General features: G+C 37.8%; 1 protein-coding gene across 2 annotated transcripts in view; it reads left to right on the top strand.

The window, feature by feature from the left end:
* THADA (THADA armadillo repeat containing) overlaps positions 1 to 23,812 on the top strand; it is a 151,757-nt gene that overhangs the window by 69,031 nt on the left and 58,914 nt on the right. For both annotated transcript variants that reach the window (XM_021526433.2, XM_021526432.3), the window contains exon 30: positions 22,059 to 22,174. In XM_021526433.2, the coding sequence (XP_021382108.2) occupies positions 22,059 to 22,174 (116 nt within the window). The remainder of the gene's footprint in view (positions 1 to 22,058; positions 22,175 to 23,812) is intronic.

Here is a 23,812-nt window from a genome sequence, read left to right as displayed (position 1 = left end):
TATCATTAAAGATCAATTTCTGTCTGGAATATACTTTGATCATGATGAGTATTTACATTTTTGGTGGTACTTTGTACAAGCAATCAACTACATAGAATAAAATTTAAAAAAAAAAAAAAAAATCCTCTGCCGGTCTGTCATGTTTCTTACAGGTGGGTCCTCCTGTTGTGACTGGTTTTGCTCACTGCTGTAACTCAAAAGTCACAGAAATTCTGCTTGCTCTGCTGTGATCCCTGGTAACATTTCTGTCTATGCCCCATCTTATCATCTGAGGCCTGGCTGGTAGCTTCTCTTCTTCTCTCTGCTGCCATCTTTCCACTTATTCCACTTTGTCACTCCTGATTTATCCCAAGATTTGTTCCCTGAGCATATGCCAATGTTTTGCATTGCAAGAGAAAAACTGTATTCCTTCTCTCTGGGGATCTGTTCTTAAAGACATACAAGATATAACTGGCAGATGAAATGCTTTGGTGCAGGGTTAAATTCATGAAGATAAAAATGGAAATTCATTTAGTTAACGCTGTTTTGAATTTCAGCAGTCATTTGCTCTTCACAAATTGTTATGCTTAATATTCAAACTTTCTCCAAACTTAATTTTTATCCACAAAATTCTGTGGTGTTAGAGCAGCCGGCTGCTTCAAAGAATTTTGTGTTGGGGTGGGGGTGGGGTGATTTTTCCTTGTTTGTTTGTTCTTTGTGATCACTAATTCAAACAGTTGTGTTAAGCATATGAATGCAATGTCTCGTGCAAAGAATGCTGTTTTGAGATTTTGAACCCTTTTTGTTTAGTTTTTGAAACAAGCAATTCTTGGCTTCTCAAATCTGAAGAACAGAATGAGTCACATTGACTCAGTTGCATGTGACAGAAATTAGACTTATAGGAGATACTTGGCTTCATAACTCTTTACATTGTTTAACATGAATTGTAAAAATTAAACTTCCTGCTCACTTCATTAGGTCAAGAAGTTGGCAGTTACTTTCCAGGGAGTAGCATCACCTTACAGAACTAGACCCATCTCTCTGAATATTCTTCAAAATGGAAGAATCTAGAGCACTTGTATTAAAAATAATATGATTAGAATACTTGGTTGCATAGTAGGTTTTTCTATACAGGACATGTATCATAGGATCATGGAATTGTCTGGGTTGGAAGAGACTTGAAAGGTCAGGTTCCAAGCCCCCTGCCCTATGCAGCACATGCAGGTTCTCCTACACCAGCTTGCTGAGAGATCCATCTAGCCTGGCCTTGAATACTATGAAAGTAATATACTATTTCTTTTTTTTTTAATATTTCTGGAATTTATTGAATACATCAAGGTTTGTGCAGTGGTAGAACTTTATCTGTATCAGCTCTTTGGATGTTCTGATTCTTTATATCTTAATGGAGAGCTGGAAGTTAAAGATGAAATAATTGATTGAAAGGATGATTGGAGCCTTCGTTAGAGCAGCAAGAAAATCAGGACAAGAACACAGCCTTATAACAGCCATACTGGGTCATGTAAAGATTTGTCTGAGGCAGGGGGCTCTCAGGCCCTCCAGCAAGGACTGATAGCACAAGCTTAGGAAAAAAAGTAAGGCAGATGAAGCAGCTGGAGAAACATCTGCATGTGCTGTCTTAGCTTCCAGCACTTTTGAGCCAGAGATGTGTGGATGTGGGTTTTTGGAAGATAAAAATTCTAATGTACTAATGAAAAGCAGCAATTCATGATGAAAACATCAGTATGTTAGGTGGTTTAATTATCTAGCAGAGTTGTATTAAGACAGGTTGTTGTTGATGAAAGTAATGAAAGTAGAGTCTGCTTAATGAATGCAGATGCCTCTTTCCTTCCTTTGAGGAGGAGGATTTTAGCTGAAATGGCTCCAAAGGAGGGTCAAGCTTTAGGTATTTGTGATTATGATCACTCTTGTGTTTTATGAGTTTAAGATTTGAATACTTACTCAGAGGGCTCTATCAGTTTAAATAAATTGAAAATAAAGCAGGGAAGAATGGTGCATGGAGGAGAACTCACAAGCAGTCACTGGACCTGCCTTTTATTGGCCTGAATAGGTAATAAAACCCCACGGACTCCAGTGACCCAAGTGTGGGACTATGAGGAGACAAGTCAAATACATTTTGAAGGTTATTCTTGGATGCTGATCCTTGTTGCTGGGTAAAAAAGAGAGGTGTACTATTTATGAGTTTCACCTAAAAATACTTAATGTGAATTAGCAGCAGTGTTGTCAGTGACCATATTTTTTTCTTGTTTTATTTTGAAGACAGAGGAGCTCTAGATTAGGAGGGAATGAATGCGGAAGTAGTGTATTGTTTACTTGGCTTTATTCAGTAGCCTAGAAACATTGTCTATGGTGAATTACATTTTATTTGTCTTGGCAGTAACGTTTGAAGTGTAGCAGTTCAATGTTGGCTTATAAAAACTCAATATAGTAAACAAACCTTACATTGTCTACTGATCAAAGAAATAAACTTGCTAAAATTAAATGTTTTCCAGTGAAACTTCCTTTCAGCTGTTTATTTTCTAACCTCAGTTTTTAGTGTTCAAGATAAGCTTTACTTTTAAGATTAGTACAAACAGAAAAGAAATGCTGGTGTCAAGTTGGAAACGTTCATTTATATGGAGCTGGCAATAACATAACAGTTGTCTCATTTCTTTATGTTGTAAATTTCAATTGACTGTTACATAAGGGTACACTGATATAAGGAGACAGTAAGTATTTGAGAATGAGATTTGTATCTATGAATGCAACAGAAATGCAGCTGAGTTCCAGGAATGGGAGGAGGCAGTCTCTGAAAGAGTCATTGATGAGATTTTGCCAGAGGTTTTCTTTCAGCTGTTTTTTAAATCAAAAGAAACAAACCGAGAAGAAGACATGTAATCCGACTGATTGACTGGGCAGCCCTGCTGGTTGTACATTGCTTTGAAGTGGCTCTAACTGTAATTAGTAATGCTTCCAAATATTGTCTCTGACTTCCTAAGACATGTCACCACTTTTCAAAAGGACATAGATGTACACAGCTCCTAAAACTCTTACTAGGTCTTTCCCATTTCTGCATCATTATTGAGTCCTCTCCTACAGCAGCTAAGGGTATGCAAAGATGCTGCTGTTGTGAAGATGCAAAGATGATGTTGTTGTAAAGCTTGTGGGGTCACATCTTTCTAGTGAAAGAAAAAGAAAAGGCATGGTTTAGTACAGAATGAGCAACATTCATCAGTCAGTGAAAACAACTACTGTTTTGATTGAGAGGTGACTGTAATAATGATTACTGTGAGTTGTACCAGGGAGAGCATGTCAGTTGCCCCCTCTGTACAGGGAGTGGGATGCCTTGATGGATGGACTGCTTCCCTCTTTCCCATACCCTAGATTTTGACAGTTGTTACTCTGATTGTGGTAAGCAGTTGCTTTACAAATATTTTGGCCTTCCTGTTCTAGTGCACCTTGTTCTACTCCTTTATGAATAAAAGCTCCTGCAGCCTTGCTGGCAGAAGTTTTGGGTGCATGTGTGTGTGTGGCCATTTGAGGTACCCTGCCTGGTGCTCAGTCACAGCCATCCGTACAACCTGGCATCTCTAGTTGTGTTTGTGGATAATTATGTAGTGACTGAAAACACTGTCTGAGAATGTGGTTATATAAAACAACTTTGATTAGGTGTTAACAAAGAGAAATCCACTTTATAGGTACAGTTTTCGCAGTGGATACATTATTTTGTCTTTAAATGATGGACATGTGAGAAACAAATAATTGTCAGCACAGTGTTTTACTTTTCATTACTGAAGTCTCCCTGAAGAGAGTTGGAACTATTCTAGGCACTGGCTGAGTAATTTGATTTAGACCTCCCAGAACAACAGTTGAACTGTTGTGAAGTCTGAATTTTTAAGTGTTCCATTCTGTGCATATTTCTTGCACCTGTTTTGTATTATGAATCTATAAGTATCCCTCATTATTAGTCAGGAAAGCAATCCTATCACTCTGTCACTGGCAGAGGATGTTTTTACAGTTGGGGAAGGGAAAAACTGAAACTTGTAAAGCTTACTGAAGATATAATATTCTCCTAGGTGGTGCAGTGGATTAATTTAGTACTCCATGGAGTTCATTTTTCATCTCCCAAAACATATTTTCCATCCAACCCGCATAGGATTTTTTTCCCTTCCTTTTGATCTAGGAACCATGTCTTTAAAACTTTCAGAGCCAAAAGAAAGACAATCCTGAATACACTTTCAAGATATACTTTTGGAAATACCCATCCATGATAAGTTCTGACTGCTTGAGGATGTATGAAAAATTCTTACATACAGTGAAGCCTTCTTACTATTCTCTGTGTTTTCAGAAGTTCAGGCTATAGTGAGAAATAGGGTAAGGTGACTTCTATGTTTTTTGGAAGCTCTCTCAGCCTGCTTACAAAAGGGAAGAATATTCTCCATGACAAGAGGAGGAAGCTGGGGAAATGGGCTTTCAAAAGAGTGTTGGGTGGGGAAACCAAATGAAGAGGGATGAGTGTTTGTTTGTACGTGGGCAACTACTCAGTAAGGACTTACCAGTGTTGAAGACCAGGATGCAAGAATCCTGAATAGTGGGACAAAACAATTGAAAGGAAGAAAGGAAGAAAAACCTGGAAATCTAAAGAAGTGAAACAAAATAAACCAAAACAAGACACTTTTCCAGGGTATGAAAATAGGTATCAAGAGTGTTAATGCATCAAATCACATAGTGTCCTTTCTCTGTCTTAACCAATTCAATGCATGTTAGTTGCTTTGGTTTTTTAAAATGTTTGTATGTCACAGGCATTTCTTTTAGTAGTGTTTATTACTACTTTATTTCTTGCCTTTGTTTTTAAGTATTTTGAAATATCAGCATTTTTGAAGAATTGTCATGCTAAAATTTTTTGGGAATATTTTTACACGTGGCTGTTTGATGTAAAGTGTGGGGGTTTTTTTCTGAGGCTCTAAATGGCTGAATCTGAACTTGAACATACTCTGTAAATGTGTTCCTCTGGTTTTGTTTCTCATAAAATGCTGTTTATGCATAGGCCAGAAAAGAACAGTAAATGGATATCCAGGCGTAGGAAGGGCTGTACAGACATTTCACAGACATAAAGAAAGTGCACGGGACAGAAAGTTTATGTGGGTGTGTGATTACCAAGGAGAAGCTGTGTTATGATTGTACCTAGTAGTGGAGAGTTTATTTGGAGGAGTAGGAGTGGTGCCTTGCTTGTAAGGGTCTGTCTGCATGTTTTGCTTTTAGGTCAGGGGCAGCATGAGGAGCAAAGCTCTACTGAAGCACAGTTTGTTTTCCACTGTCTAGTACAACATGCTCCCAGTTCTGGGGCATTTCTGCTAAAACCCTCAACTAAAAGCCAGTGACACTAAACTGGGAGGGGCTGTCAACTCCCTTGAGGACAGAGAGGCCCTGCAGAGAGACCTCAGCAAATCAGAGAGATGGGCAACCACCAACTCTATGAAGTTTGACAGTGACAAGTGCACTTGGGACAGGGCAGCCCTGGTTGTGTGTATAGATTGGGAAATGAGAAGTTGGAGAGCAGCTCCACAGAAAGGGACCTTGGGACTTTGACTCATACTCGACTTGGTTGATGGCAAGTGGAATTTGAGCAGCAGTGTCCTGGCAGCCAGGAGGGCCATCCCTGTCCTGGGGTGCTCCGGGCATGGCATCACAGCCAGGCAAGGGAGGGATTGTCCCACTCTGCTCTGCACTGTGGTGGCCTCACCTTGAATATTGTGTGCAGTTATACTGGGTGACACAATATAGGAAAGGCATGAAACTATTAGGGAGTGTCCAGAGGAGGTCCATGAGTTTCAAGGGCCTTGAAGGGAAGCTGTATGAGGAGTAGCTGAGGTCACTTGGCCAATTCAGCCTGGGGAAGAGAAGACTGAGGGGAGATGACTTTGCAGTTGCAATTTCCTGTGAGGGGAAGAGGAGGAGCAGGTACTGGCCTCTTTACTTGTGTGATCAGGAATCAGGGAAACAGGATGAGGCTGAGCTGGGAGAGGTTTCAGCTGGTTATCAGGAAAACAGCAGAGTGTGGTTGGGCACTGGAACAGACTCCTCAGAGAATGGTCAAAGCAGCAGCCTGACAGAGTTCAGGAAGCATTTGGACAATGCTCTCAAACACATGAGGTGACTCTTGGGGATGGTCTTGTGCAAGGCCAGAAGTGATAATAATGTGGATTCTAAGTTGGCTGATGAAAAAATATGCTACCAGTGGAGCTGCAGGCAGCTCTTGGACTTGGTATACCCTGCAGAGCCTTCCTTAGGTGCTGGAAACAGTCTAGGTGTGGTGCAGAAGAGAGCAAGGGGAGATGCTGAGAGGGTGAGGGATGCTTCTAAATTTATCACTTGTCAAGATCCCTCCTTTTCTGTACTTCATAAAAGGTGCCAGTTGTCTTTGAATCATCCAAGTCTCCTTGATGTTTGGGAGTGTGGAAACCTCCCCCACAGCTTTAAGCAATCAAAAAATTCATGAGGCTTCTGAAGGAATGATAAGCAGCAGGTGCTTCTATTCTGCCCTCCCTAGTTGCCTGTGCCTCTGTTATCTCTGCCCTGTTTCCTCTGGCACCCTCACTGTCACCTCCCTCCCACCAGCTCTTGTTTCAGATGTTTCCTCTTTTTCCTCTCTGTTTTAGACCTCATCCTCTCTTCCAGAATAGCTGCTGTTGTGGTGTTTTGTTACTTATTGCACTGGAGTAGTTAATATGCTGTCGGAAATTCAGCCCAAATGTATCTGGATATTGATTTTATTCAGAAGTGTAAGCTTCAGATTCAGTGCATCTTCACATCTGCAATAAATGTCTCAATCTCTATTTGGCAGGTAGCCTCTGCAGATTGTCATTGTTCTGGCCTGTTTTTATTTTGAAAATTAAGCCATAGTTATAGTTATTAATTTTTTCCCTCAGATACAGAGGTATTTTCAAAGCTGCAGAAAGGTCTTTGTGACAGAGGTATATATTGGGAAAATTTTACATCTTGATTAATCTTTTTTTGGTGCAAATGCATCAACAACATTAAATGTTCCTTTTCATTTTGAGAAATCACTTATGAATTCAACACTAAAACATCTAACATAAATGGAAGATATTGAGTATTTATAATTCATACCGAGTTTTATTTGAGTATGATTGAATTCTCTTAGCACCTTCTCTTCCTTTCACCAGTCCAAATGCATGCATTTGTTTAGCTTTAGAATATTAAATTATAGTTTTAAAAGAGAAAAAAAGGTAGGAAAAGCCAACTTCTCTCGGTCCCTACAAAACACATCTATAGCAAACAAAACACCTGTTATGTGCTCATCTCACATTTGTAAAGTGCAGAAGATGTTTCATTTATTCTTCCAAGGTTCTGTCCATTTTGTTTCATGGGTGAAACAGACACAGCTGGCAAATACAACAGGAAATGTAAAGAGCACAATGTTCACGTGTTTTTTTCCACAGAAATATAGATGGAGACATGCCCGAGTGCATGCTTGATTTTTGTACCTATTGAATTATTTTCTGCCATAAGAAATAAGGCATAGCCTTTGCTCTCTGGAATGAAGTAACTTTTGAACCCAAACCAACTCAAGACAAAGAAGAAAGATTAAATCACATTGTCAGTATGTTGTGTGAAACATGCTGCATGCTTAATATTTTTTACGTTATTATGTTAATAGAAAAGTAAGTAATATCAGCATAAAAATGTTTGTGTGCTCTGGTGATTATTCTGTTTTCTCATCTACTAAATACTGCTCACTTCCATAAAAAGCCTCAGGAAGATGTAGAGATGGACATAGTAACACTCTAAAAGACTTCACATATACACTCTATTGCCAGATTTTTGTTTGGCTTTGTTATTTCCTGATGTAACATCTAATAAAACACATATGCTCTGTGTGTGTATGATGTCATGCAGCATAAAACTACATCCTATAGAAAATCCTGAAGCATTTCAAAAGGAAGGTACTTGGTGTAATCCCTTCAGGGTACCACTTTTTTATGGGAGCCTTGTTGGGCATGTAGGATTTCAAACCTCCATGGTGGCACTAATATCAAAAGTGGACATAAATACATCAAGGGCTTCCAGCAATAGAAATACCTTTTTTTTTTTTTTTAATTGGCTGGTTTGAGACAATAATTTATATGTCTGAATTATCATATTGTAAGCTATTATTTTAAAATTAATCAAAATAGAATAAGTTCATAGATACTAGGAACTGAGGAGGGAATATGGTTCTGACTGTAGTTATCTCTCTTGGATTATTGTACAATAATTAGAAACATTTTAAAATCATATTGCAGCATCAAGCAACTTCAGTTGTTGGAAGTGAAGAAAAGCTTATGAGAACCAAAATAAGCTTTTTGTGTTTAACTGGTTTTGAAATATGCACAATATGGCCTCTTGGTACTCAGTGATCACTGGTGAGGAAAAAAAGTCCTATCTTTGAAACATCATACTGCCTTTAGCAATAAAAGGAGAATATTGTTTTCTCTAAAAAAAAAAAAATAGGAAGTGTTAGTAAAAGTGATAGAGTATTAAAGAAGGAAATATAACTACAGAGTAACATAGCTCTTAGGGTTGTTTTATTGTCATAATTTTTCATTTTTCTGAAAAGCCCTATTGTAGGGAGAAGAAAAAAAATTGTTTAAGTTAGTCTTTCAAACAGATACATTGAATATATAGCATTGTATTTAATCCAATTTGACACAAGAGTTAATAGTTCTAATGACATTTAAAGCTGTTTTCAGGCTTTCATAATGTGGCACTTTGTGAACAGTTGAAGAAGTTAATTTCCTGTAAAGCTGAATTTTTGAAGTTCTGTGATCACATGGTCCAAATAAATGATCTCATCCTAAATATTTCTTAAGTTAAGCTGCAAATGTTCCTAAACTGATCATGTCTCAAACTATTACAGCAGTAACTTCTTGGTTTTTTTCTCTCAGAGTGCAATAGGCTATTAGATTTTCTCAGAAAGTGAGATGTTTGTAACCACCACAGCTTTTAACACTTTCTTCCATCAGCTCTTTCAGTAGTTGAGTCTTGCTAATGTTTTTTCCATCAGCCTTTTCCTTTCAGAGGAATTAATGTTCCATTCACATGTTATCTTTTAATTCAGTTTTATATCAGTGATACTTATAAACATTGGATATGGCAACAGGAAGAAAGGTTTGGAAGCTGGGAGTCAGTTGTATATTTTTGTGTTTAGTCATGAACGAGCCCTGTAATCGGGTTATCTATGTAAAAAAAATCCCTGGGGTTTTGCACAGACAAGTTTGTTGAATAAAATTACAGCACCATGATTAGGCACCACAAAAATCCTCAAAACAGTTTCAGTCTTCAATTTTAGAAGTATAAGCACTTGGGAGGTGTCCCTGGATGATGCCATTCCATTGCGCTGCTGTGAGCAGGAGGTGTTGTCACAGAACTGAATTAGACAAACTTGATTTGGGTCTTTTTTTTTAATTAGCCTGGTTTCTTGTAAGTAAAATGGATTATTTTGGGTGACAAGTATGAAATTTTCACAGTTTGTACAGTAACTAAAACAAAGGTGGTAAATTTGAGGAATTTTTCTATTTCTTTCATGGTTTATAATATCAAGCATTTATACTCAGTATTGCTACTGTATTGTAATCAATGCTGTCTGTAGGGCAACTCTTCACAAGTTTATGTAGTGAAAACTGTAATACCACCATTAAGTATTTTATTTTTACCTTTTAACTTGCTTAACAAATATCTTTTACTCTGTTATCTGTAACTAGAAGAGAGCTCATCCTCCTTAACATCAAGTAAATAAATTTATAAATAGGTGGGCTCCCCTTTTGCAGCTCATTGATAATTTTTAATGTATTGTAAAGCCAGCAAGACTGATCAAGTCCACAGAAAGTGCATAATGGTGTTTGGAGAGGGGAAGAGGAAGCTTGGTTTCAAAGTTATTTTGTTTTTCCAAGTGCAGTTAAACCATGGAATCTTGTGGAATTTGAATAGACTCTTAAACTACTTCTGTGGATTCCCTAATTTATGACATGTTCTTACTAGTTCATTTTGTTGTATTTTTTTGCCAAATTGAAATATTCTCAGTGTTTGAAGCAGTCATACTTCATACTGTTATATGTGCTTTATTGTAATATTAGCTCTTTAGTAAATTTTTCTGCTTAAAAACAAAAAAAAATTATGCAGCTTTATCGTATGATTCTTCAACATAAACTGTCAATCCCCAGCATAATCTGTTGATAACCAGTGGATACTTTGTGACCAGGATTGAGGACAGGGTATGGAGCAGGCACCTCTCTAAAAATGATAAGGGAGATGCACACAAGATCTGTGTGCTGAGGAGTCATTCAGAGTGTGGCACCTCTTAGCTGCTTTGTAGCAGAGATTATGAACAAAGTACTGGAAACATGAGTAGGGGTAGCAATGCCTTCCACTCATTTCTGTTCTGCCAAATTCAGACTGTGAAGTTACTTGAAACCACAGGCTTTCATTGGATTCTTGTTTAGTTTATCTAAAGGTAGTAAAATAAAGTGTTTAATCTATTCACTAAAGAAACTGTTGATTTTAGTGGGTGATTTTGCAATTCCAGCCCCTGGTAAAATTCAGAAGTGACAGGACATGGCCTGTGGAGTGGTGGGTGGAGGTGAACACAAGCACGACCGGATTGGTACTGATTTTAAAGGGATAACGTAGTGAAGAACCCATTGAGATACTCTTACCACTTGTGTTTGGTGTTTGTTTGAATGAAAAAGGGTATGAAGTATCCTAATAGTCCCTTCCATTGCTCATGCAAGGTGGTTTTCAGCTGCCTTGAGCCAATCTGGCATTTAGTGAAATGAGTGCCTACTTGTTCTCATTGCCAGTTTTGAGGATTTTGAGCCTACACAAATCCTAATGCCAGAGGATTTGTGTAGGTTCATGCTCTGCAAACAGCTTGTGCACAGCTGTCCACATGCAGCTGATCATCACTAGTCCTGTGGCTGCTGGGTGTTGCAGCTGCCACAGGTCAGATGGTGGTCCTCTTGGAGCCATTTCAGCAAAACCAAATAAGACTTAAGTATTTGGATGTTATTTAAATAAATTTAAATATTCCAATTTCAGTATCAGGTTCTGCTGACCTAATTGATGTGACTGAAGGGAGCTTGCTTTCATTAGAAACCTGGGTAGGATGTTTGAAATTGTCAAACTTCAGCAGGCTGTGTTGTTGATGGTAACATCTGCCACTGGCACCAGTGTGTTCAGAAGGCAACAACCTCTGTGCAGTTCAATATCCAAAGCTGAGTAGAGGGTTAAGGGGCTTTAAAAAACTGTTCTTAGAGACAATGAGACAGCTGTACTCCTCTGGGATAATAAAATCAGAGGCAAGCATGTGCAAATGTTGGTGAAGCTGGTCTTGAGTAAGGGAAAGTGTTGGAAGAACTTGTTTTTCAAAAAATTCTTTTCTGACATAAAAGCTGTTTCTGTTGACATTCCCTTATGTCAAAAACATATCAATTGCATGCAAGTGGAAGAGAGAAGGGGGAAAAATAGCAATAAAGAACAGATCTTTCTGACTCTCTGAAGAGAAGAGTCCCAGGAAATGTCATCATTTTATTCTGGATATTGTCTGTTACTGGTGAATTCACAAAGGCAGTGTTCATCTGCTGTGGTGCTGCTGATTGTAAAACAAAGTGCATGATCTTACCAGGGCTTGGAAGATGTTTGATAGCTTTGAGTTTGGCATTTGCTGCAATAGCGTAGGATGCTTGTTTGTCTGGGGAAAAAATCCACAAGGCGATGAAGCATTGTCACTAATTAAAATCAGAAGGAATACTTCAGCCGTTTGGGGGAGATGTAATCAGCTGACTAGTGAGATTAAACTGTGGGAACAAAAGGCAAATACATTGCAGGTAGAATTCCAAATGTTCAAAGCAGAGATGAAAAATTCATTAACGTTGCTCTCTGATTATGCAGTTAGCCCTTTCCTTGCCCTTAAGTTTACCTTGGCTGGGGCACTTGCAGTTAAATGGCACTGTGGAAATTACTGGAAAACATTAACATTAACTTGTTATTGTAAGCTGACATCATGCTGAGCCTGATGGGAAGTGAAAATTTATAAATAGCTTGTCCATATGTGTAAGGCAAAAATCTGCTGATCTTCAGCAGTAGCATGATTCATGTATTTGCTGTAGTTTAAACTTCACTGTGAGTTTTCTATGTTTCTATGAACTTCCTAGTTTCAAAAACTTCAGAAAGATCAGTGGTCCAAAACTGACCAAACTCTGAGGAAATACTGTTGATATTTTCAATGCAGTTTTGGTTGTACAATCTATATCATACTGATACTTAGGTATTCTTCCCTCTGTGTTTTCTGAAGAGCCAAATGCTTCCAAAAAAGTATACTTAAAGCATAATTTTGACTTTTTTTTCTCCCCCTGTAAATTCTCATGCACATGCCTACTATCTATGAACTGGAACTTATAGGATATGAATTGTCTGTCTCTGAGATGCATCCTTTGTGTATTTCAAACAAATCACTTAATCTCTGTTTCCTTGCCTGCAAGACTTCATTCAATAATATTTTATAATATGGGAGAGGGAGGTTATATTGAGAAACAAGATGTGTTTGCATAAGTAAAAGCTTTATTTCTGCATCACTCATGGAAAATAAGTAGAGAGATGTTGTGTATTTCAGGGAGCCAGCCCTCTTTCCTCTCAGATGATCTTCATTGTTGGAAAGTGGCTGGATCCACACGCAGCTGGGCTGAACAGTGCTGCCATGTAGTCCAGTGAGACTGAAAATACAGGAGGGCTCTTGGGTTGACTGTTGTCTTTTTCTCACATATTGCAGCTAAGTGGGATCCTCTCACACAAATTAATTTCTAGAAGTTACTCTAATAAAAGAAGAAAAAAGAAAAAGAGTTTGCATTAAATGCACATTACTTTTTTCTATTGTCTTATGTACTACCCTTGTAAAGCTGAACTCATTATTAATGTTTATACTTGGAATTGAGTCAAACTTATCTGCAAGTTAAGCCTATCCATCAGCTATGCTGTCTAGACATAAAGTTACTTTCATTGCATCCCCTTTTATAGGGATAGCTTTGACAGAGGAGAATTCTTGTGAGTTTTATTTGCATTCAGCTGTGTTGCTGTGTGTCAGAGGAGTTTGGCATTTGAGCTGGGGTGCCAACATGGATGGCGTGTGATGGATCTGCATTGCTCCAGCCCTTGATGTTCCCCTTTTTACCTGCATCTAACTGTGTGAGAATTTTCCTTAAGGGAAGGACATTTGCCATATTGTTTGTACTCAGGTGCAGCAATCGCTGCTGTGGAAGAGCAATCAATCTTACCTAAGTTCAGCTGGCTTTGAAGTGTAGGAGTTCAAACAAAACAGTGCAGTTGCTAATATTGAGTTCCTCAGATGCAAACTGAGCCATTAATAGTGATAAAATTCTTGTAAATAAGCAGCAATGGAGGTTGATCCTCATGCACAGAGACATGTACAGTCACAGGTTATGACTGACAATGTACGAACGGGGAAAAGCTTTCTGAAGTTGTAATATAACCTTGAAAGATGCCACCTCTTGTTTTTTTTTATTACCATGGTTATAGTGAGGTGCACTGGGACTTTTCATGTATCAAATTATTCCTCAGACAATAAAAATACTGAATATTTTTCTTGTGTTTGAGAGAGATCTGTATATATATTTTCTCCTCTGTAAGTTTAAAATCATTAGTTAAGAGAAATAAATTGTTTTCTGTAGCTTCAAGCTTTACTTCACTTTATTTTATAATTGAACTTGGGAACTAAAAGCATCAGATTGATTTAGCTTATTTCTAATTATTTTCTCAGCTTGTGTGCTAATGGAGACATTCCTGAGGCAGAAGATCACCTCTGCTGAAACCAGCAGAGATGCGGGGTCAAGTGGCAGTGTACTTCTGAGCACTCTTGATAAACATGTTCATACTGTGTCTCTCACCATGTCAGCTTCTTTGTGTCAGTGGGGTAGCTGACAATATTCTTCCTAATTGTAAATATTCCTCAGTAAACAGGAATGCCTTGGTCTTTTATTTGTATTTGTTTCCTTCATGTGGGTATGTACAGGAGAGCTGTTGTGAAGACAGCCTGGGAAAAAATAATTTCAAATTGTTTTACTGCTTCCTCTCAAGAAAGAAGGAAGAGGGAAAAGAAAGCTTGGATGTGTATGTGTGTGGCTTTATATCCTGTGAGGTAGCTGGATTAAGACAGTGACAGGTGGGGTTTTAGGATGACAGAGTATAGATTTGGAAGAAGAGACTTCATTGTATCCTTCCTGCTGTTCTGATCAGAAATGGAGGCTGAGAACAATCTTAAACTGCTCCCACCAGCCTAGTTTGTTCATTTCTCTAGACATATGGGTTTGGTTACATGCTGTGGGAAGATGATAGGGGTGTTTCCAGAGAGTGGAAATGCCAGCAGCTCCACAGCAGCCTCCTTCATCTCTGGTCAGGCTGGCTGCTTGTGAGGATGGGTGTGAGACCCACTCAGGTCTGCCTTTTCTTTCTTTGGCTCATCAGGCAGATCTGCCTTTTCTTAGCCCTGCCTGCTTTTTGGGGTTTTCTCTTGGCTCATCAGCCAGTCCTTCTGGGTGAGTTTCTCTGCCCAGCACATGTACCTGTAGTTGAATGACAGCTTAAAAAGTATCTTATATCCTAATGCTAAAAAAAGTCCTAATAATGATAAAGTGAGACGTCATCTTGGCTTTCTGTGTGAGTAGGCAATCCATGTACTTCTAAGAGAAGATTCAGCTGGGTCTTCCAAGTAAAATGAATCTGTTATTTCCTAGCAGCAAACTTCTCACTGTTTTGTTTTCTCCTGATGAAAATTTTGAGGCATGTGCATGAATTTTAAGCTTCAGTTCAGTTTTATCAGGCTGAAATAGGAAGAAAAACCTGGAGAAAAACCTAATAAAAATTGTATCGCAAGAATTTTGATCTGTGAAATTTCACATTTTGTTGGGCTTGTTTTAGGCAAAACTGCATTTATCTTAAATGTGATGAACACATTTTTAGTGATGGATGTTTTATGATACATGTCTATCATGGAGAAGAAAGCAACTTTGCTATTTTTCAGTATCTTATAACTTTCATTAGTTATGCCACATTCATAATTTTCAGGTGATTAAATAGCTTTGTTATTCTTGCTGAGTTCTACAGAGTTAACTGGTATTGTGTTTTTATTCATTAATTTCGATGTTTTCTAGTCTTTTTTTTTTTACTTCTTAATTCAATCAAAACATACTTGCCTTCATTTCAATCAAAACAACTTTTAATTAATGTTTAAACCCAGCTTCATGAATTTTGGTGGATATATTTGGAAGAAGGATTCAAGTGCCATAATTTCTCATGAATAATAAAGCAAAATGGGGTAATTAGATAATGAAATGTGCTGACAAAACAAAGCTAAAATTCTGGAAGAATTGAATTGTGAGCCAGCAGTTGCTTTAAAGAAAGGAAAAGATTTTATACAGTTTTCATTAAATTATTTGCAGAAGGAAATTGTTGAACCTCAGACTGCATTTATTAATCCATACAAAAACAAATTTAAGCAATATCTGCATGCAATCACATAATGTATTTCCGGCAAAAATAACAATCTGATCTGTTAGTTGTGAAACTACTGTTATGTAATGAAAGACTTCTAAGAAAGGAAATGGAAGAAACAAAGGGGTGATGCTATAATGATTTGGTATATCTAAATGATCTAGGACTGTGAGAAGAATGATGGCTTTTCTAACACATTTGTTTGTGGGTGACAAGATAATTGATAAACATTTGAAATTCCTATTCAGTATATTGCCTTTTAAATGGGGAAATAAATTCAGAATATTTACTCTCTCTCACAAGCACCAGATAAGAACTTCTTTCATAATTAAATACCTCAGGTGAAGAGAATCCTTAATGACTATAATAGAGTTGATATGTCCACAGAGTTGTTAAACCTCAGTGTGATGGAGTCTGGGTCATGAGGACACAGAGCACAGGTGCCACCAGCAGTGCTTGGTGCAGCACCTTTGTGCTCCATGGTTCTGGATCATTTTAAACTCTGCAATGTGCCTGGCTGCTTTTGTCTGGCAGATCAGCATGGACTGCAGACACCGTATTTGTACCATACTCTGGTGATAAAACATTATATTTCTTTTCTACAAGTACCAATTTTTGACAGAGCAGGATGGTAAGCAGATAGTTATAAACTCTCCTATCTATTTTTGTGTGGATATCTTATTGGAAAACAGGTGGGGAGTCGATGAAATTTTTAGTCCCATTGTAATTATCACACTGGTGCTTTTCATCTTTAAGAAAAAAAGGGGATTTTAAAGACTTGTTTTTCCCTAGAGCTAATTATTTTAACTTTGAACTTTTTATCATACTTATAAAAATGCATTCACCTGTCACAGCAGCTTGCCAGGTTTTATCTACATGGTTGCAGTAAAAAAAACATTGGATGTAAATTTCAGAATACAGAGATTACTTGGCAGTTGTATTTATCATAGAAGAATAAAATTTTATCTGCCTTTAAATGAGAGAAGGAAAAATAAATAAACTATTAAGGCTTTTTACTAGCATGTTAATATTCAGGTGAAAGCTTTTGATGGGACTGTTCAGAAAACTATTTAGCTCAGTAAATCTTCTTACTGCTGGCGTTTTGCAAACACCTTTCTTTTTTTTTTTTTGCCCTCCCGTGTTATTTCAACCTTCATATCTTGTTGAGTAGCATATTTTTGAAAGCTGAGTATTTACACAGGGTTTTCTTTCAACTGCTGAAAAATCTGTATTCTTTGTATTTTTTTTAGAGAGTTAAAGGATATGTGTTGAGAATGTTAAGTTTTGGGTGATGTCAGTTTGGTTTTTTGGTTTGTATTTTTTTCCCCCCAGTAAACACTGCAGTGTACACTGGGAGCATTGTTTCAGTTTTGCACTTAGGAATGTGAATATTTGTACTGTATACTTAACATAGCAGAGGGCATGCATGAAAAAATTTTTGTTGCTTCGGGTCATCATAAGGGGGGAGGAAAGCTCAATGTTGCTACTTCACTGAGAAGTGTGCGACTGGATAACCTGCTCTTGGAAAATCTCATTGTTTGAAAAAGGCACTTGGTGCAGCAACATGCTGAAGGCTGTGCTTTCTTTCAAGTGCAGACATGTGCTCATGTACCCCACCTAATCATGGTTTTATGTCGGAAATTAAAAGTTTATTATGAATTTCAGAAACTTTAGTTCCTTCTAGAAAATTATTGCTAATTCTATGAAATGTAATTTTAATTTGTTAGAAAGTGTGTCATGCTAGATCAACTTTGTGGCTATTGAAAAGTTGTGCTGCATTTGCAATGTCTCTGTATGTATGCAGGAGAGCTCTTGCCACCAAAATAAATTTGCGCTAGCTAAATTTTGTGTTTGATACAAGTTTTCCTCCATCACTACATTGCTTCATTATTTTAATTATGTATTTCCCAGCAATATAAGCTGGTATGAGAGCTGCTAAAGATAATGATCTGCTGCATATCATATCAAAGTTAGTGCGGGGGAAAAAATGTCTCTTGCTGATTTACATTTTTGACTTAGCTGATGTCTAACCATTTAAGTATTTGTTTTTATCTTAAAAAAAGCATTGTGCATTTTTTTTCATTTAATCATCCAAAATGAACACTTTGAAAATAGCAGATGTTACATCTTAAAGCCTGCCTGTGTAGAAAGAAAACACTCAACTTTCTCATGTCAGGACAGGGTGACAGAAACGTTGCATCTGAAAGCACGCTCTTGGGTGTGGGATGGATGTGAACAGGACAGAAGGATACGTGTGCTGATTGAACAGCAGGAAACCAAGCTGTCTCTTCCTTTTATTTTCTTCCTTCTCCTACCCTTCTCTGCTTTTTCTCCTTTTCTTGAGGCTTCTACAGCTGAAAAACCAGGGTGAAACATTGGCAACTCTAAGGAAGGTACTGGAAGTTGGGAATGGCTGCAGAGAAGAACTTGGCTTTTGGCATGCCGAGTCCTTGGGTTTTGCTCATTAGGATATAGTGTCACACCTGGGCTGGCTTGGTGGCGTTTGTTTGGGGTTTTTTTTGTCTGTTTTGCATTAAGTAGTCCTCCCATGCAGGAGGTTTTACCTGCAGCTGCTTAGGACGTGCTGACTCAGAGTTAGCACCTTGTCAACTGAGTGGTCTCAGATATCCCATCATGTATCCAAGTATCTGGACTTCCCATGGCTTGCACTTTTTTAACAACTCTTGTCCATGTTGATGGACAGTCTCTGCTGTGCTGTTAGTGTATTATCCTGGCTCCTGCATAGGGGAGGAAAAGGTTTCTGGGCATCCATGAACTTGCCAGCTTTAATGCACAATTCCACAGAACTACAAACAATACTTTGTCTCAGTGAAGTGTTGTATCTGTTAAAGAGAACCACTGTCAGCCAGCATAAACCTTACTCCACAGATAGTGTAAATCTTTGGTAAAACTACCTTTAAAAAAAAAATTCCTTAATATATTGCCTTTGCGTAATAAAAAAAAAAAAAAAGCCACATACAGAAGGAACACCATGACCTCACTGCATTTATGTGTGAGGAATTCAGCAGAGGATTTTAAATCATGTAGTATTTTGGACTTGAGGAGAGCCACGCACGGGAAAGCCTGTCTATTTTATTAACTATATCAAAACAGTCTCATAAAACTTGCTACCTCCTCGTGCAGACTGGCAAACTCCTCATTTTCTGGTTTGTAGTCTTAGATCATGGAAGCCAAAGAACGATATGTTACATGTGATGGAAGTGAAGAACTACTGAGGTTTACTTTTACACGTTGCTTGTTTGGTTGACTCTGGTTTTAGCTTACATAAAGTAAGGCTTTGTATAAAACATACTGATGTTAATTACAATTTCCACTTTAGCTTAGGCATTCTAAAATCTCAGGCTGAGAAAATAATTTCTTTGTGGGGAAAGCTTTCCAGGTGTCTAAAATATGGTGAAGGCGCCTGAATAAAAGATAGAGGGCTTGCAGTGAAATGACAAGAAAATTAGGATTTTGTGTATGTCAGAAAAAGTCAGAACAGGCTAAATTGTAGTTGAACATTTTCTTTCAAATGCAAGCACTTTTCAAGAGTGCATCAAACTCTCAAGAGTTGTACCTTCTAATTCTACTGTTTAAAGAGGGCTCATGTCCCATGATTTTTACCATCTGAATAGTATTGAAAGGATTGGTTCATACAAAGAATTAACTCCAGAGGAGTTTTGGTTGCATTTTCAATATTGGATTTCCTACCTGGACAAATTTAAATCCACCAGTTTTACCTCCTTAGTATACACAGTTCTTTCTCTTTCAAGACCTTTAGCTTGAACTATCAAACTACTTCTAAATCTACATGGAAGGCACTTTAAGAGTTGTTTTCAGAGCTGAAGAGATTAAATTAATTTAGGCTGCTAGGAAAAAATATGATAGCCCCTTCATAATTGTGTAACAGATTTTATATTATTCCTTAGAGGCAAATCCATTGTCATTCCTGGAAATTAATACAAGCACAGAAGAATAAAATTGTAAAGGTTAAAGCACCAAATTGTTTTCAATTAGCAGAGGATATAAAAAGCAATAAGAGCTTCTGCATAAATATTATTTTCTATTTTTGTTCTTCTTCTGTTGTGTCTATGACTTAACAGGCATTAAGGGCAAGCCACAAAAAATACAGAGAAACTATTAGTAGTGGCAGCTTAGTGCATTGATTTTGATGAAGAAGGTTAATTTGAGTAAGTACTTATGTAAACCATTTTAATAAGCAAACACCTGCACAGGAAAGAGCAGACTAAAGGAGAGGACAAGGTAGGCATCTCTGGTGACACTTTAAAATGTTTGCAAGCTTGCACTTCTGCAAAGTGTTTTGTAGAAAAATATAAATACTCAAAAGATCTTGGATTTGGAAGATAAAGGTTAAAAAATATCCTAGAAAGGCCGTCATAGAAAGATGCTATCAACAGAATGATGTTCAGTTTGGAGGATTTCAGAAGATTAAAAAAAAAAAAAAATCAAAAGACAAGCTAGTTCTCCAGGATGTGTCTTGCCTACAGAGCACCTGCTGACAAAAGGAGACAGGAGTTTATTTCATTGTTCCTGTCAAAGGGCCCCAGTGGGATCTCTGTGTTTAATAAGTGCCACACTAGGAAAAAATCTGGACTGACTGAATAGTGTCCAGAGAACAGGTGTTTGTCATGAGGGCAGGAGTGGGAGTGGACAGGAGCACCTTACCTCAAGGGTTTGGATTTTGAGGGTGAAAGACTACAGGAGTTGCATACACATGTTCTGGAATCTGCTTGCTTGGTTGTTTTCAGGATTAGGATGGTCAGGCATTTGTTTCATTGAAGAATGTTTAGATCCTGTCTCAGTATTTCTATGGATTAGATAGTCTCTTGACATCTCTTCTGTTTTTGTGCTTATTTGAAATGACTGCAGCTGTTTTTCCACTTGAATGATTTCACAAAAAATAACCCAGATGAAATTGTGTCAAGTTAATGCTATGTGGCAGTGCTTGTGTTTCCAAAACAAGCAAACAAACAAAAAAAAATATAACCCCCAGAGCAAGTGACAGCTGGAATGTGGAAAATCAAGATCTGAGATCTAAAAGTCTGCATACAAGGGTTTTTCTTTTCCCAGAGTGAAGGCCCCAACTTAGTCATTCAATTGTCACTTCGCAAGTATGAAGTGCTAATACTCTCACATATCAAGAGTGTTTCCATATGAAATGCTCACAATATGTATTTTCAGAAATGGTCTGATTATATCTCTTACACTTCCTAAATTTTGCACATGGTCAGTTTCCCTAAATAATGGGGGATGTACTTTTTCTATTTGCATAGAAGCCTTTTCTGTAAATGTGACTTAGCTATGTAAGTGAACAGAATTTCCAATTTTGAGGCTGCAAGGCAAAATTCTTTGTGCTGAGTAAGATCTTTTCCATTAGGCTTCAGTAGTGGAACACACATTTCCATGTGTTCCCCTTTAGAAATTGCCTCACCAAGGTGTTTGTGAATGGGAAAAGTTAAAACCAAGTGGAATGATACAAGTGGTGTCACTTGTGTCAAATGTGTGTCATGCAGCCTCTGCCACATGCAGGATGGGCACTACAAAATAATGGGGGTGGGGGGTGCTTGGAGGGCCCCTCTCCACTGTGCTGTTGGCATCAGCTTTCTTATACTACCCAATATTTTCATCTCATGCTTAGATGACTGTATTTTTTTTTGTAAGCAAAATTTTTCTTAACACTTTTCTATCTATTCAATGCTACTTGGAAAAACCTGTTTTTAAATAGCAAGGAGTGTCTTTGAGAACATACTTTTTTTTTTTTTAACTGTCTGACCAAAAAGCTGTGGTCTTGCTTTGTATTTTGGTAATTGAATTCTTGAATTATTCCTTGAATTCTTCCTCTCATCAAAGCTTGGACATATCTATTAGGCTTTTACATGAAACTCTGGAGGAGTAAGTGCAGAACCCCAGTGCAGGAGCTCAGTCCTCAGAAAAAGGAAGTGTGAGCTTCTCCCTGCTCTGTAAAACCTATCTGGTCAGTGTTTGACTGGGTCCTGGAATTAAGTTTTCAGGAGCAGGAATAAGGATACTTTTCTGGCAGCACTTCAGAGTGGTTATGGATGGTAATTCCCTTCCCTGTCTCCTTGGTTGTACTTGTACAGTGCAAAGAACCCTGCTCCATCCAGTGTGCCAGGGTGCCAGTCTGTTCTCCAGGCAGTTGTGCTGGCACTGGGGAGCAAGTGGCACAGCAAGGAAGTTGAAAGTTGAGGGATGCTTAAGTTGAAAAAGGCCAGAGGAGCAGGGTTCATCCGGTTGCCTTTGGTTGACTTCATGGAGGTAAACATCTTCTAGCACTTTCTGTTGTTTTGTGTGAAAAATGAGTTTTAAAGATGGGGCAAATTAAGGATTTAGGGATTCTGCCTGCTGTGAGGCCAAGTGAATGCATGTTTTTCCTTGAGTAATTGGATGTTCATTTTGTAGACGACGTTTCATCTTTCAGTTATTTGGAGGAAAAGCAGTGGCTAGAAACTCTTAAATTGTTTTTTTTTTTATTTATTTAGGTTTTACACTTGCTGCAGTCATACCTAGAATCAAACCAGTTTGTTAGTTTGGACTTCCGGCAGGGACTGAGTGACATCATTACCTGTATGGGAACCAAGCTGTGGCTGGCTAAAAGGTAAGATAAAACACAAAATACCTGATTTATAAACACAGTTTACTAATGTATGGAAGACTTGGTTGATTTTTTAAGTTATTATTTTAGCATGGTGGGCAGATTTATTTGTGTTGAAATATGCAAAGTTTAGATGCTTTATTAGATTGCTGATTTTTGATTGAGGTGTTTGGTTTTTTTTTCAAAAGCAAGGATTGTAGTCTAGTCATTAAATTAAAAAATAACTGTGAATGAACATTGCTACAGAAATAGACATATGCTACATATATGAGATTTTTATGTTACTGCTTTTCTGACTTTGACCTTTACAGAAAATTAGTGGGTAAATGTCGCAGTGGTTGTTTAAACTAAAAGTGTTTAGCTGCCCACAAATAATCCAAGATAGATTGGGAAACATTTTTCATAAGGTCATCTTCAGGTGACCTACATATAACTAAATAACGAGCTCTCTTGCTCTCTCTTGTTCTCTCTTGCTCTCTCTTTTCTTGATCTCTTTCGTGCTCTCTTTCTCTTTTTCTCATCTCTTCCTCTTTTTTTCCTCTCTCTTCCTCATTCTGTCTTTCTTTCTTTCCTTCTCTACTTTATCTCAGCAATTGCTTTTGAGAATTTCCACCCATGAGAATTCCAACCTAAAACTCTGAAGGAATCAGTTGTGAGCAAGGGCACAGGTCCTTGCATAGAGAGATAACTGGGAATAAATTTTGCACATTTTGCACTGTGGCATGAGGCCACCAGTGCAGCTACTTTGGAATTCTGATAAAACCTGAGTCATTTTCTGCTCATCAAAACCAAAATCCTTAGAGGTTTGGAGAAGAGGGTTGTCTAGTGGATGGGGGAAATCTGTCAGTGTTAACTGAGTTGGGGTAATAAAGATAGAGTTGATCTTTGGGAATTACAGAAGTGTTTCCTCAGAGATCATCACAGAGTGATAGTGATGATAGGCAGATAAAAATTGGTGCAAATAATTGGAAAATGATGCTCATAAACAAAGTCTGCACTTTACCTGGGGAAAGAGTGGTTGACTGAGCAGATTTTTTTTTTTTAAAAAAAAGTTATTATTTTTCTTGGTAATGCCTAATAGGGGAGGGGCAAATACCATAAAAAGAATGAAGAAAAAACACAGAAGAACCCCCCATCTGTGTTTGTGTATTAATCTGTGTTGTATATTTAAATATTGTGTAAATCCCAAAGAAGATACAGTAGGAATCAGAAGCAGTATAAAGATTGACAAGTATAGAACACTTTCTGCTTCGAGACTGGTTAAATAGGCTGAGATTTTTTTTTTTAATAACGGGAAAAGGACAACTGAAGGATGTGAAATATGAGTCACATAGAAAGGGACAGGAAATTAGCATTCTGTCCAAGGTGGCAGATGTAAAAGAAACCAACTAATGAAGTTTTTAATGTAATTTTAATTTGGCTATGGAACTCTGTGATTTAAGATAGTCTTGATTTTAAACCTGTCTGAATTTTTAAGCAACGATTTAACGAGTCATGGAAGGAAAGTCCAGTGAGGTTACTGAGTATGTAGACTTCACAATTGGCTCAAGAAATTCTTCAGCAACCTTGAGGTTTTGGCAAATGTCATTCTCGTTATGCTTCCATTTCCTCTCTGCCCTAACTGGAGACATCATGGTGGAT

The sequence above is a fragment of the Lonchura striata genome, chromosome 3 (genome assembly GCF_046129695.1).
Source record: "Lonchura striata isolate bLonStr1 chromosome 3, bLonStr1.mat, whole genome shotgun sequence".
NCBI classification, from domain to species: domain Eukaryota; kingdom Metazoa; phylum Chordata; class Aves; order Passeriformes; family Estrildidae; genus Lonchura; species Lonchura striata.
The sequence above is the reverse complement of the archived record's forward strand: the minus strand, read 5'-3'. Positions and strand labels throughout refer to the sequence as shown.